A 14,758-nucleotide genomic window follows, 5' to 3' on the forward strand; every position below is an offset into this window, starting at 1 on the left:
TGACAGAATCAAGATGGCTGCTGGATTCAAGATGGCTGCCAGAAGCAAAATGGCTGCCAGAAGCAAGATGGCTGCCAGAATCAAGATGGCTGACAGAATCAAGATGGCTGACAGAATCAAGATGGCTTCTGGATTCAAGATGGCTGCTGGAATCAAGATGGCTGCTGGATTCAAAATGGCTGCTGGAATCAAGATGGCTGCTGGAATCAAGATGGCTGCTGGAATCAAGATGGCTGCCAGAAGCAAGATGGCTGCCAGCTCAGTGCTATGGAATCTCCATTCCAAGATGGCCGCCCAGCATGAGCCAATCCAAGATGGCTGCCGTTGACCCCACCCAATCCAAGATGGCCACCATGAGGGGCCAACGACAGCCATCTTGGATTGGGTGGGGTCAACGGTGGCCATCTTGGATTGGGTGGGGTCAAGGGCGGCCATCTTGGATTGGGTGGGGTCAATGGCGGCCATCTTTGATTGGGTGGGGTCAACGGCAGCCATCTTGGATTGGGTGGGGTCAACGGCGGCCATCTTGGATTGGGTGGGGTCAATGGCAGCCATCTTGGATTGGGTGGGGCCAATGGCAGCCATCTTGGATTGGGAGGGGTCAACGGCAGCCATCTTGGATTGGGTTGGGTCAATGGTGGCCATCTTGGATTGGGTCAGGTCAATGGCTGCCATCTTAGAATTGATGGGGCTAATGGCGGCCATCTTGGATTTACTGCTCCCTCTGTAGCCATCTTGGTGCCTCTGGCAGCCATCTTGGTTTGCCTGACAGCCATGCTGGACATCTGGCAGACATATTGCCATGACCAGTGGCCATCTTGGTGCCTCTGGCAGCCATCTTGGCATACCTGGTAGCCATTTTGGGGACTGGCAGCCATCTTGGTGTGTCCGGTAGCCATGTTGGTGTGTCCGGCAGCCATCTTGGTGTGACCGGCAGCCATCTTGGTGTGACCGGCAGCACTGTCACCATGTCTGGCGGCCATCTTGCCCTCACTATCACACCTGGCAGCCATGTTCCTGTGTTGAGGTCCCTTTAATTGGTCGTAATGAGATGCAAATGAGATGCAAATGAGCAGGGGAAGGCAGGAACACCGAGGAGGGGGAGAACCCGGAGCCAGGGGTACACGGAGCTGGATCAGGACCTGCGGGAGGAAAACCCGGCCTGGAACCAGGGCCAAAACCTGGCCTGGAGGCCCCTGAGAACCAGGATTGGAGCCAAAACCTGGCCTGGAGCCCAATTAGAATCAGGATTGGAGTCAAAACCCGGCCTGGAGCCCAATTAGAATCAGGATTAGAGCCAAAACCCGGCCCGGAGCCCAATTAGAACAGGATTGGAGCCAAAACCCGGCCTGGAGCCCAATTAGAATCAGGATTGGAGCCAAAACCCGGCCTGGATCTCACTCAGAATCAGGATTAGAGTCAAAACCCGGCCCGGAGCCCAGTTAGAACAGGATTGGAGCCAAAACCCGGCCCGGAGCCCAATTAGAATCAGGATTGGAGCCAAAACCCGGCCCGGAGCCCAATTAGAACCAGGATTGGAGCCAAAACCTGGCCTGGAGCCCAATTAGAATCCGGATTGGAGCCAAAATCCGGTCTGGAGCTCACTCAGAATCAGGATTAGAGCCAAAACCCGGCCTGGAGTCCAATTAGAATCAGGATTGGAGGCAAAACTCGGCCTGGAGCTCAATTAGAATCAGGATTGGAGCCAAAACCCGGCCCGGAGCCCAATTAGAACCAGGATTGGAGCCAAAACCCGGCCTGGAGCTCACTCAGAATCAGGATTAGAGCCCAAACCCAGCCTGGAGTCCAATTAAAAGCAGGATTGGATCCAAAATCCGGCCTGGATCTCACTTAGAATCCAGATTGGAGCCAAAACCCGGCCTGGAGGCCCCTTAGAAACAGGATTGGAGCCAAAACCCATCCTGGAGTCCAATTATAATCCGGATTGGAGCCAAAATCTGGCCTGGATCTCACTCAGAATCAGGATTAGAGCCCAAACCCGGCCTGGAGTCCAATTAAAAGTAGGATTGGATCCAAAATCCGGCCTGGAGCCCAATTATAATCAGGATTGGAGCCCAAACCCGGCCCAGCTCCCCCTTCTAAATGAGGTTTTGAGCCCCCAACCCGCCCCCGGTTGCCACTCACGCGCCGTCGAGGTGCCGCAGCCACCGCACGGTTCGCGCCCGCGCCTCGTCCCAGCTGAAGAGGGGTCGGTAACCGAAGCACCGTTGGGCTTTGTCGGTTCGGACGGTGAAAGGGGTGGAGGCGACGGCCAAAGTGTAGGGGTTGAGGAGGGGAGCGTAGGCCCAAAAGGGGCTCAGGAGGCGCCGCAGGAGAGCGTTGAGCCACGCCGCGAGGCTTAAAATGGCGTCGGGGAGCTTCCGGCCCCCCAAACGCAGCCCCACGGCGCCCAAAAAGAACATATTGAAGTCCTCGTAGGAAGCGTAGGGCGACGAATCGTAGCAGAAGAAAAACTCGCCGGCGACCGACGACGGAGAGCGACGAGCGGCGCGAGCGGCCAGGACGTGCATCCACGCCACGTTGCCTGCGGGGGGACGTGGGGCTGAGATGTGGGGCTGGGACGGGGGTACGGGGGGGTTGGGGGGCTCTGAATGGGGTTTGGGGGGGATGTGGGGCTCAAAAATGGGGTTTGGGGGGGATGTGGGGCTGAGATATGGGGCTGGGACGGGGGTACGGGGGGGTTGGGGGGTGGAAATGGGCTTTGGGGGGGATGTGGGGCTGAGATATGGGGCTGGGACGGGGGGTATGGGGGGGTTGGGGGGCTGGAAATGGGGTAAAGGAGGGAGTTATGGGGTGGTTGTGGGGCTGAGAAGTGGGGTTTGGGGGTGGAAATGGGGTTTGGGGGGGATGTGGGGCTGAGATGTGGGGCTGGGAGGGGGTTGTGGGGCGGTTATGTGGCTGAGAATGGGCTTTGGGGGTGGAAATGGGGGTTTGGGGGGATGTGGGGCTGAGATATGGGGTAAAGGAGGGAGTTATGGGGCTGAGAATGGGGGTTTGGGGGGGATGTGGGGCTGAGATATGGGGCTGGGATGGGGGTACGGGGGGGTTGGGGGGTGGAAATGGGGTTTGGGGGGATGTGGGGCTGAGATATGGGGCTGGGAGGGGGGTACAGGGGGGTTGGGGGGCTGGAAATGGGGTACAGGGGGGATATGGGGCTGGAAATGGGGTTTGGGGGGGATGTGGGGCTGAGATATGGGGCTGGGATGGGGGCACGGGGGGGTTGGGGGGGTGGAAATGGGGTTTGGGGGGGATGTGGGGCTCAGAAATGGGGCACGGGGGGAATGTGGGGCTGAAAAATGGGTTAAAGGAGGGAGTGGGGGGACTTGGGGGGCTCTGAATGGGGTTTGGGGGGGATGTGGGGCTGAGATATGGGGCTGGGAGGGGGGTACGGGGGGGTTGGGGGGCTCTGAATGGAGTTTAGGGGGGATATGGGGCTGGAAATGGGGTTTGGGGGGATGTGGGGCTGAGATGTGGGGCTGGGAGGGGGGTGTGGGGCTGGTTATGGGGCAGAGATAAGGCTGGGTGTAGGGAGGAGATAAAGCTGAGGAGTGGCTATGGGGCAGGAGATGGGGCAGGAGGAAGGCTATGGGGCAGCTATGGGGCAGGACATGGCTCCGAGCGGCCGCTATGGGGCAGGATATGGGTCAGAAAGGCTGCTATGGGTCAGCTATGGGGCAGGACATGGCTCCAAGCGGCCGCTATGGGGCAGGAGATGGGTCAGTAGGGATGCTATGGGGCAGCTATGGGGCAGCATATGGCTCTGAGCAGCCGCCATGGGGCAGGATATGGGTCAGCAAGACTGATGTGGGGCAGCTATGGGGCAGGATATGGCTCTGAGCAGCTGCTATGGGTCAGCTATGGGGCAGGACATGGCTCTGAGCGGCCGCTATGGGGCAGGATATGGGTCAGAAAGGCTGCTATGGGGCCGCTATGGGGCAGGATATGGCTCTGAGCAGCCGCTATGGGGCAGGATATGGGTCAGTAGGGATGCTATGGGGCAGCTATGGGGCAGGACATGGCTCATGGGTCAGCCGTGGGTCTCTTACCGACGTAGACGCGGGCGTGCTCGGCGTGGGGCGGCAGCGTTCGGGGCAGCCAGCGCCCCACGGCGCGCCGGTAGAACTGGGCGAGGACGGGGTGCCGCTCCCCATAGATCCCCGTGGGGCGCAGCGAGAGCGTCACCAGCCGACGGCCTCCCGACACCTGGGGGGCGCCCCACAACTTGGGGGGCAGGAATAGACCCCCCGCCCTTATCCCACTCCATAAAAGCTTGGGGACCCCCCCCCCAAACCGTCTGCCCCATAACTTGGGGGTCAGACCCACAACTCCCTCATTCCCCCACCTAAAAGCCTGGGGACCCCCCCAACCGTCTGCCCCATAACTTGGGGGTCAGACCCACAACTCCCTCATTCCCCCACCTAAAAGCCTGGGGACCCCCCCAAACCCTCTGCCCCATAACTTGGGGGGCAGAGCCAGACCCCCCCCCCCAAGCCCCCTTTTTGGGGTTCAAAGCTCCCATTTTAGGGTCAAAACTCCCATTTTGGGGTCCCCGAGTCCCCTTTTGGGGTCAAACGTCACAATTACGGGGTCAAAGCTTCACGTTTTTGGGGTCTTTGGGTCCCATTTTGGGGTCAAAACTCCCATTTTTGGGATCCCTTTTCCCATTTTAGGGTCCATTCTCCCATTTTGGGGTCAAAACTCCCATTTTTGGGGTCCTTTTTCCCATTTTAGGGTCCCTTTTCCCATTTTCAGGGTCCCTCTCCCCATTTTTGGGGTCCCTCTCCCCATTTTCGTGTCCCTTTCCCCATTTTCGGGGTCCCTCTCCCCATTTTCAGGGTCTCTCTCCCCATTTTCAGGGTCCCTCTCCCCATTTTTGGGTCCCTCCCCCCATTTTCAGGGTCCCTCTCCCCATTTTCAGAGTCCCTCTCCCCATTTCCGTGCCCCTTTCCCCATTTTCAGGGTCCCTTTCCCCATTTTCAGGGTCCCTCTCCCCATTTTTGGGGTCCCTCTCCCCATTTTCGTGTCCCTTTCCCCATTTTCGGGGTCCCTCTCCCCATTTTCAGGGTCTCTCTCCCCATTTTCAGGGTCCCTCTCCCCATTTTTGGGTCCCTCTCCCCATTTTCGGTGTCCCTTTCCCCATTTTCAGGGTCCCTCTCCCCATTTCCGTGCCCCTCTCCCCATTTTCGGGGTCCCTTTCCCCATTTTCGGGATCCCTCTCCCCATTTTCGGGGTCCCTTTCCACATTTTCAGGGTCCCCCTCCCCATTTTCGGGGTCCCTCTCCCCATTTTCGGGGTCCCTTTCCCCATTTTCAGGGTCCCCCTCCCCATTTTCAGGGTCCCTTTTCCCATTTTCAGGGTCTCTCTCCCCATTTTTGGGGTCCCTTTCCCCACTTTCGTGTCCCTTTCCCCATTTTCGGGGTCCCCCTCCCCATTTTCGGGGTCCCTCTCCCCATTTTCAGGGTCCCTCTCCCCATTTTCGTGCCCCTTTCCCCATTTTCAGGGTCCCCCTCCCCATTTTCGGGGTCCCTCTCCCCATTTTCGGGATCCCTCTCCCCATTTTCGGGGTCCCCCTCCCCGTTTTTGGGGTCCCTCTCCCCATTTTCGTGCCCCTTTCCCCATTTTCGGGGTCCCTCTCCCCATTTTCGGGGTCCCTCCCCCCATTTTCAGGGTCCCTTTCCCCATTTCCGTGTCCCTCTCCCCGTTTTTGGGGTCCCCCTCCCCGTTTTCGGGGTCCCTCTCCCCGTTTCCGGGGTCCCCCCCCCGTTTTCGGGGTCCCCCCCCCCGTTTTCGGGGTCCCCCCCCCCGTTTTCGGGGTCCCCACGCACGGTGGCCCCGTTGCTGCGCAGCACGAGCCGCTCGGCCTGGGCTTTGCTGCGGGCGTACGGCTCCGCCAGACGCGTCCGGTACGGCGTCAGCTCCGAACCCCTGGGAACGGCCACGGAACAGCAAAGGTGAGGGAAAAACGGGAACAAAGAGCGGGAAAGGGCAGAAACCGAGCAGGAAAAGGGGCGAAAAGGACGAGAACGGGGAGAGAAGGTGCAAATATGGGGGGGAAGGGGCTGAGAGGGGGTAAAAGGGCAAAAATGGAGGGAAAAAGGGCAAAAGTGAGGGGGAAAGGGGTAAAAGTGAGGGGGAAAGGGGTAAAAGTGAGGGGGAAAGGGGTAAAAGTGAGGGGGAAAGGGGTAAAAGTGAGGGGGAAAAGGGGCAAAAGTGAGGAGAAAAGGGGCAAAAGTGAGGAGAAAAGGGGCAAAAGTGAGGGGAAAAAGGGCAAAAGTGAGGAGGAAAAGGGCAAAAGTGAGGGGGAAAAGGGCAAAAGTGAGGAGAAAAAGGGCAAAAGTGAGGGGGGAAAGGGGTAAAAGTGAGGAGAAAAGGGGTAAAAGTGAGGGGGGAAAGGGGCAAAAGTGAGGGAGAAAGGGGCAAAAGTGAGGGGAAAAGGGTAAAAGTGAGGGGGAAAAGGGTAAAAGTGAGGGGAAAAAGGGCAAAAGTGAGGGGAAAAAGGGCAAAAGTGAGGGGGAAAAGGGCAAAAGTGAGGGGGAAAGGGGCAAAAGTGAGGGGGAAAGGGGCAAAAGTGAGGGGGAAAGGGGTAAAAGTGAGGAGAAAAAGGGCAAAAGTGAGGAGAAAAAGGGCAAAAGTGAGGGGAGAAGGGGCAAAAGTGAGGGGAGAAGGGGTAAAAGTGAGGGGAGAAGGGGTAAAAGTGAGGGGGGAAGGGCAAAAGTGAGGGGGAAAGGGGTAAAAGTGAGGGGGAAAGGGCAAAAGTGAGGGGGAAAGGGGTAAAAGTGAGGGGGAAAGGGGTAAAAGTGAGGGGGAAAGGGGCAAAAGTGAGGGGGAAAGGGCAAAAGTGAGGGGGAAAGGGCAAAAGTGAGGGGGAAAGGGCAAAAGTGAGGGGGAAAGGGGCAAAAGTGAGGGGGAAGGGGCAAAAGTGAGGGGAAAAAGGGCAAAAGTGAGGGGGAAAAGGGGTAAAATTGAAGGGGAAAAGGGGTAGAAGTGAGGGGGAAGGGGTAGAAGTGAGGGGGAAAGGGGTAAAAGTGAGGAGAAAAAGGGCAAAAGTGAGGGGGAAAGGGCAAAAGTGAGGGGGAAAGGGCAAAAGTGAGGGGGAAAAGGGGTAAAAGTGAGGGGGAAAAGGGGTAAAAGTGAGGGGGAAAAGGGCCAAAGTGAGAGAAAAAGGTGCAAAAATGGGTGCAAAAAGGGGCAAAAGTGAGGTAAAATGGGGAAAAATAGGCAAAAGAGGGGTAAAAGGGGCAAAAATGAGGTGAAAAGGGGTAAAAGTGGGGGTGAAATGGGCAAAAATGGGGCAAAGGGGGAAAAGGGTGGCCAGAGAGGGGGCGTGGTCAGATGGGGGCGTGGCCGGTCAAAGGTCTCCTGGGTCCTAAAGCCCCTCTTCCCCTCCCCCATTTTGGGCTCCCCCTTCATCCCCAGTCCCCCCCCCCTCAGTTATGGGGCAGCCCCCTAAGTTGTGGGGCAGCCCCCTTACCGCAGGAAGGGGTCCCCGAGGGTGTTGGGCCCCACGACCTCCATGCTGCTGGTGAAGACCAGCCAGCGCACGCCCCCCAAGCGGCTGCCCCATAGCACGGCCCGCGTCCCTATGGGGCAGGGTGTGGGGCAGGGTGTGGGGCTCGGACCCACAAGTCACCCCACGGGCCCCCTAACCTGCCCCAGACATCATAAGGCTGCCCCATAGCCTGCCCCATAAACCCCCTAACCCGCCCCGTAGCCTGCCCCATAGATCCTAATCCTGCCCCACAGCCCCATATCCTGCCCCATAGACACCCCAAACCCGCCCCATAGCCCCACATCCTGCCCCATAGACACCCCAAACCCACCCCATAGCCCCATATCCTGCCCCATAGACACCCCAAACCCACCCCATAGCCCCATATCCTGCCCCATAGACACCCCAAACCCACCCCATAGCCCCCCCTCCTGCCCCATAGACACCCCAAACCCACCCCTTAGCCCCACATCCCGCCCCATAGGCGCCCCCAAACCCCTCCAATTGCCCCCCCAACCCACCCCATAGCCCCCCCCCCTCCTGCCCCATAGCTGCCCCCCACCTTGGACGTTGGCGCGGGCGATGGCCTCGTCGCTGGCTCTGCCCCACACATCCACCAGCGCCGCCGTGTGGAAGACGACATCGGCCCCGTCCAGCGCCCGCCCCACGGCGCCCGCGTCCCCCACGTCGCCCTCCAGCAGCACCAGCCGCCCTAGAGCGACCCACAGCCCTGCCCCATAGAGCCACGCAGCCTGCCCCATAACCTGCCCCATAGGTGCCCCTGAAACACCCCAAACCCCTCCAATGGCCACATTTCCTGCCCCATAGATCGCCTTTCTGCCCCATAGATCTCCATCCTGCCCTACAGAAGCCCCGAAGCCATCCCATAGACCCATATCCTGCCCCATAGATCCCAATCCTGCCCCACAGATGCCCCTAAGCCATCTCACAGACCCATATCCTGCCCCATAGATCCCAATCCTGACCCACAGACGCCCCTAAGCCACCCCAGAGCCCCATATCCTGCCCCATAGATCCCAATCCTGCCCCATAGATACCACTAAGCCACCCCATAGACCCATATCCTGCCCCATAGATCCAAATCCAGCCCCACAGATGCCCCTAAGCCACCCCAGAGCCCCATATCCTGCCCCATAGATCCCAATCCTGCCCCACAGATACCACTAAGCCACCCCATAGACCCATATCCTGCCCCATAGATCCCAATCCTGCCCCACAGATGCCCCTAAGCCACCCCAGAGCCCCATATCCTGCCCCATAGATCCCAATCCTGCCCCATAGATGCCCATAAGCCACCCCATAGACCCATATTCTGCCCCATAGATCCCAATCCTGCCCCACAGATGCCCCTAAGCCACCCCAGAACCCCATATCCTGCCCCATAGATCCCAATCCTGCCCCATAGATGCCCCTAAGCCACCCCAGAGCCCCATATCCTGCCCCATAGATCCCAATCCTGCCCCACAGATGCCCCTAAGCCACCCCAGAGCCCCATATCCTGCCCCATAGATCCCAATCCTGCCCCATAGATACCACTAAGCCACCCCATAGACCCATATCCTGCCCCATAACCCCCATATCCTGCCCCATAAGCCACAGCTGTGGGTCAGAGCCCCCCAAGTGTGGGGCAGGGAACCCCCCAGTCACTTCGGTGCCCCCTCAAATCCCTTCCCCCTTGAATCCCCTCCACTTTGGTTCCTCCCAACAGTGGTTCCCCCCCCCCCCAATATGGGACTGGGGGGGGACCCTGACCCACAGCTATGGGTCAGAGCCCCCCAAGTGTGGGGCAGAGCCCCACCGTGGTCCTTGGGGAGGAGGTCGGGGTCGATGTGGAGGTCGAAGACGCGGAGCTCGCGCAGCTCAGGCTCCGTCTCCAGCAGCAGCTTCACCAGGTGGGACCCCAAAAACCCACAGCCCCCGGTGACCACGAACACCAGCCCCTGCCCCATAGCGACCCATAGCGTGACCCACAGCCACCCATAGAGTGACCTATAGAACCCATAAACACCCATAGAGACCCCATAGGGACTCATAGAACCCATAGAGACCCATAGAGACCCCATAGAGACCCCATAGAGACCCCATAGGGACCCCATAGGGACCCCACAGGGACCCATAGAGACCCACAGAGACCCACAGAGACCCACAGAGACCCATAGAGACCCACAGAGACCCCATAGAGACCCCACAGAGACCCATATAGAGATCCATATAGAGACCCATATAGAGATCCATATAGAGACCCATATAGAGACCCCATAGGGACCCACAGAGACCCACAGAGTCCCATAGAGTCCCATAGAGACCCCATAGAGACCCATAGAGACCCCATAGAGACCCACAGAGACCCACAGAGACCCCATAGAGACCCCATAACGACCCATAGAGACCCACAGAGTCCCATAGAGACCCCATAGAGACCCCATAGAGACCCCATAGGGACCCATAGAGACCCACAGAGACCCCATAGAGACCCACAGAGACCCCACAGAGACCCCACAGAGACCCCATAGAGACCCATAGTGACCCATAGTGACCCCATAGCACCGTGAGACCCATAGAGCTGAGCCCCATAGCGGAGCTGCCCCATAGCGGAGCTGCCCCACAGCAGGGTCACCCCACAAGCCCCACTGCCCCATAGCTTATACCCCATAGCGGAGTCCCAGCCCCCTCGGTGCCCCATAGATGGGGGTCCCGCCCCATAACGCCGCACCCCATAGCCCCCCATAGCCCCATAGCAGAGCCCCCTGTCTGCCCCATAGCAGGCTCCCAGCCCCATAGCGGTGGGTCTCAGCCCCACAGCTGCCCCATAGCCGGGTCACACTCCAGCCCCATAGCGGTGGGTCCCGACCCACGGCTGCCCCATAGCCCTCCCCCTCCAGCCCCATAGCGGGTCCCAGCCCCCTCCCCAGCCCCATAGCGGTGGGTCCCGCCCCACATATGTGGGTCAGCCCGTACCTGGGGCTCCATGGCCGCCCCTCCCCCCGCTCGGAGCGATCGAATGGGGGGGAGAGGGGGAGGGGTCAAGGCCGGAGGGGAGTGACGTCACGGGGGGGCGGGGAGAGACCGGGAGGAGTCACCGGGACCCATAGAGACCCTATAGAGACCCATAGGGACCCATAGAGACCCATAGAGACCCTTTAGGGACCCATAGAGACCCCATAGAGACCCATAGAGACCCCACAGAGACCCATAGAGACCCACAGAGACCCATAGAGACCCTATAGGGACCCATAGAGACCCCATAGAGACCCCATAGAGACCCCATAGAGACCCTATAGGGACCCACAGAGACCCCATAGGGACCCATAGAGACCCACAGAGACCCCATAGGGACTCAATAGAGCCATAGAGACCCATAGAGACCCCATAGAGACCCTATAGAGACCCACAGAGACCCATAGAGACCCCATAGAGACCCTATAGGGACCCATAGAGACCCACAGAGACCCATAGAGACCCCATAGAGACCCTATAGGGACCCATAGAGACCCCACAAAGAGCTATAGCGACACATAGAGACCCCATAGAGGCCCATAAGGACCTCATAGAGACCCATAGAAACCCATAAAGACCCCATAGAGACCCCATAGAGACCCATAAGGACCTCATAGAGACCCCACAGAGACCCATAAGGACCTCATAAAGACCCCATAGAGACCCATAAGGACCTCATAGAGACCCCATAGAGACCCCATAGGGACCAATAGAGATCCATAAGGATCCCATAGACACCCATAGGGACCCAACAGAGACCCACAGGAAACCACAGAGTCCCCATAGAGACCCATAAGGACCCCACAGAGCCTCACAGAGCCCACAGTGAGACCCATAGAGACCCCATCGAGACTCACAAAGGCCCCATAGAGACCCATACATTGACCCATAGGGACCCACAGAGGGCCGAACTGGGACCATAAGAAACCACAGAAGCGCTGACTCAGCCTCTTTTATTCCTCATTCACACACGGGAGGGGGCGTGGCCACGCGAGACACCGCCCACCATGGAAATAAGCCACGCCCCCTTGAGGGCACCCGCCCCTTGGAAAAGGGCGTGGCTTGCTGGAAGGGCATAACTATGGGCAGTGAGGGGGCGTGGTTTTGCCCGAGGGGGCGTGGCCAGAAAGCCCTGTGAGCTTGAATGGGGACGTGGTCAACCCCCGAACGTGTGCGGGGGGGCATGGGGGCGTGGCTTGAGTAGGGGGTGTGGCCAAAGCACCCAACTGCCACGTGGCAAGGAGGGGGTGTGGCCAGAACGTCACTATAGGCTGCTGAAGGGGCGTGGCCAAAGCACGGGGGGCGTGGCTTATGAAGGGGGCATACAGTGTCATTATATTGGGTGGGGGCGTGGCTTCGGGTCAAGGGGGCGGGGGCTGAGGAGGGGGCGTAGCCAACCCCCAAGCAGCGTTCTGTGTTACGGAGGGGGCGTGGCCTCGACTTAAGGGGGCGTGGCCAGATAAGTCCTATGCGCTTTACGGAGGGGGCGTGGCCAAAGCGCCCCATCAGTCTGGTGTAGGGGGCGTGGCCAGAGCCACTCTATGGTCCTGTGTGTGGGCGTGGCTTAGAGAAGGGGCGTGTCCTAAGGAGGGGGCGTGTCCTGGTGCCGGTGCCGCCGCTGGTGCCGCCGCAGTCCCGCGGGCGCCGAGAAGCGCCGAGAGCAGAGAGGGCACGGGAACGGGCGGCTCGTGGCCACAACATGGCCGACGGTAGCCACATCATGGCCGACGGTGGCCACAGCATGGCCGACGGTAGCCACATTATGGCCGACAGTGGCCACATCATGGCTGACAGTGGCCACAGCATGGCCGACAGGAGCCACATCATGGCCGACAGTGGCCACATCATGGCTGACAGTGGCCACATCATGGCCGACAGTAGCCACATCATGGCCGACGGTGGCCACATCATGGCCGACAGTGGCCACCAGAAGGCCACGGTGGCCACTTGGCCCACGGCCGTCGGCCATCTTATCACCACCCCTGGCGGCCATCTTGTCTCCAACGGCTGCCATCTTGCCCTCAGCATCAATGGCGGCCATGTTGACCTCAACCCCAGTGGCCATCTTGCCCCCAGCAGCCGCCATCTTGACTCCAGCCCCAACAGTGGCCATATTGACCTCAACCCCAGCCGCCATCTTGCCCCCAATGGCCGCCATCTTGCCCTCAGCATCAATGGCGGCCATGTTGACCTCAACCCCAGCCGCCATCTTGCCCCCAGTACCAATGGTGGCCATTTTCCCCTCAATGGCGGCCATGTTGACCTCAACCCCAGCAGCCATCTTGCCCCCAGCAGCCGCCATCTTGCCCCCAGCCCCAATGGCGGCCATTTTCCCCTCAATGGTGGCCATATTGACCTCAACCCCAGCCGCCATCTTGCCCCCAGTACCAATGGCGGCCATATTGACCTCAACCCCAGCCGCCATCTTGCCCCTAGCAGCTGCCATCTTGCCCCCAGTACCAATGGTGGCCATGTTGACCTCAACCCCAGTGGCCATCTTGCTGCCAGTACCAATGGCGGCCATATTGACCTCAATCCCAGCCGCCATCTTGCCCCCAGCCCCAACGGCGGCCATTTTCCCCCCAATGGCGGCCATATTGACCTCAACCCCAGCGGCCATCTTGCCCCCAGCCCCAACGGCGGCCATTTTCCCCCCAACAGTGGCCATATTGACCTCAACCCCAGCGGCCATCTTGCCCCCAGCCCCAACGGCGGCCATTTTCCCCCCAAGGGCGGCCATATTGACCTCAACCCCAGCGGCCATCTTGCCCCCAGCCCCAACGGCGCCCATGTTGACCTCAACCCCAGCGGCCCCCTTGCCCCCAGCGGCCGCCATTTTGCCGGCAGCCCCCAGGGCGCCCTCGTCTCCCTTGCCGTGCGTCCTCTCGTGCTTCCTGAGCGCCGACGCTCCTCCGAAGCCCTTCCCGCACCGCCCGCAGGCGTACGGCCTCTCGCCGGAGTGCGTCCGCCGATGCTTACCCAATGCCGCCCTCTCTCCGAAGCCCTTCCCGCAGTCCCCGCAGCGCCACGGCCGCTCGGCGCTATGGCTCAACCGATGCCTTTTGAGATCCCACGAAGCCACGAAGGCTTTGCCGCAATCGCAACGCCACGGCCGCTCCCCGGTGTGCGTCCGGCGGTGAACGGCCAAATCCGCCGGTTGGCGGAAGGCTTTGCCGCACTCGGCGCAGCCGTAAGGTTTGAGGCCCTGGTGGGCGCGTTGGTGGCGCCGGTAGCTGGAGGGGTCGGCGAAGGTGCGGCCGCACTGCGGGCACAGGAAGGGCCTCTCGCCGGTGTGGACGCGTTGGTGGCTTTGGTAGGAGGAGAGTTGGGTGAAGGCTTTGCCGCAGGTGCCGCAGGCGTAGGGTTTGCGCGGGGCGTGGATGCGCTGGTGGCACGCCAGCGACGAGGCGCGGGCGAAGCTTTTGCCGCACTCGGCGCACAGGAAGGGCCTTTCGCCCGTGTGGCTCCGTTGGTGGTTGCGGAGGTCTTTGCGCTCGGCGTAAGCTTTGGGGCAGGAGGCGCAGCGGTGCGGGCGGAGCCCCGCGTGGCCCCGGCGGTGCTTACGGTAAACCGAAGGGTCGGCGAAGGATTTGGGGCAATCGGGGCAGGCGAAGGGCCGCTCGCCCGTGTGGGCGCGTTGGTGGATGGTCAGCTTGGATAAAGTGCCGTAGGATTTGGGGCACGACGAGCACGGGAACGGAGGCGACGGGCGGCGGCGCGGCACAGCGGCGGAGGATGAGCCACTGGTGCCATCCAGGGGGGGGTCGGAACCGCTGGTGGCATCTCCAGGGGGTTTGGAGGTATCTTGGGGGGGTTTGGAGGCATCAATGGGGGGTTTGGAGGTATCTCCAGGGGGTTTGGAGGTACCCTGGTGGGGTGTGGAGACATCAATGGGGGGTTTGGAGGCATCAACGGGGGGTTTAGAGGTATCTCCGGGGGGTTTGGAGGTATCTCCAGGGGGTTTGGAGGTATCAACGGGGGGTTTGGAGGCATCTCCAGGAGCTTCAGAACCACTGGTGGCATCTCCGAGGGGTTTGGAGGTATCAACAGGGGGTTTGGAGGCATCTCCAGGAGCTTCAGATCCACTGGTGGGATCTTCACGGGGTTTGGAGGCATCAACAGGGGCTTCGGATCCACTGGTGGGATCTTCAAGGGGTTTGGAGGCATCTCCAGGGGGTTTGGAGGTATCTTGGGGGGGTTTGGAGGCATCTCTGGGGGGTTTGAAGGTAT

General features: G+C 60.3%; 2 protein-coding genes across 3 annotated transcripts; both read right to left on the bottom strand.

Annotated features, from left to right (window-relative positions):
• Positions 1–880: 880 nt before the first annotated feature.
• On the bottom strand, positions 881–10,576 carry HSD3B7 (hydroxy-delta-5-steroid dehydrogenase, 3 beta- and steroid delta-isomerase 7). Of its 2 annotated transcripts, XM_054053042.1 has the most exons (8): positions 10,490–10,576; positions 9,330–9,471; positions 8,073–8,222; positions 7,493–7,601; positions 5,847–5,946; positions 4,068–4,224; positions 2,146–2,545; positions 881–1,142 (listed from the first exon to the last, which is right to left on the bottom strand). In XM_054053042.1, the coding sequence occupies exons 1-8, from the start codon at positions 10,499–10,501 to the stop codon at positions 1,136–1,138; spliced, it is 1,077 nt and encodes a 358-aa protein (XP_053909017.1). In that variant the 5' UTR covers positions 10,502–10,576; the 3' UTR covers positions 881–1,135. The 2 variants fall into 2 exon arrangements, with proteins under 2 accessions (XP_053909017.1, XP_053909016.1); XM_054053041.1 differs by lacking the exon at positions 10,490–10,576 and having other exon boundaries at positions 9,330–9,618.
• A 908-nt stretch (positions 10,577–11,484) lies between these two features.
• Positions 11,485–12,755, bottom strand: LOC128850081 (uncharacterized). The gene has a single exon (XM_054053045.1). The coding sequence runs from the start codon at positions 12,735–12,737 to the stop codon at positions 12,111–12,113; it is 627 nt and encodes a 208-aa protein (XP_053909020.1). The 5' UTR covers positions 12,738–12,755; the 3' UTR covers positions 11,485–12,110.
• Positions 12,756–14,758: the final 2,003 nt, after the last annotated feature.

The sequence above is a fragment of the Cuculus canorus genome, chromosome 38, assembly GCF_017976375.1.
Source record: "Cuculus canorus isolate bCucCan1 chromosome 38, bCucCan1.pri, whole genome shotgun sequence".
NCBI lineage: Eukaryota > Metazoa > Chordata > Aves > Cuculiformes > Cuculidae > Cuculus > Cuculus canorus.

Coding starts and splice junctions, on each gene's coding strand:
- HSD3B7 (XM_054053041.1), bottom strand. CDS start 9,594: ATGGGGTCTCTATGGGTCTCTATGGGTTCTATGAGTCCCTATGGGGTC. Junction 7,602..8,072: donor CGCCCGCGCCAACGTCCAAG/GTGGGGGGCAGC, acceptor CCTGCCCCATAG/GGACGCGGGCCGTGCTATGG. Junction 5,947..7,492: donor CTCGGGGACCCCTTCCTGCG/GTAAGGGGGCTG, acceptor GGCCGTTCCCAG/GGGTTCGGAGCTGACGCCGT.
- LOC128850081 (XM_054053045.1), bottom strand. CDS start 12,737: ATGGCGGCTGGGGTTGAGGTCAACATGGCCGCCATTGATGCTGAGGGC.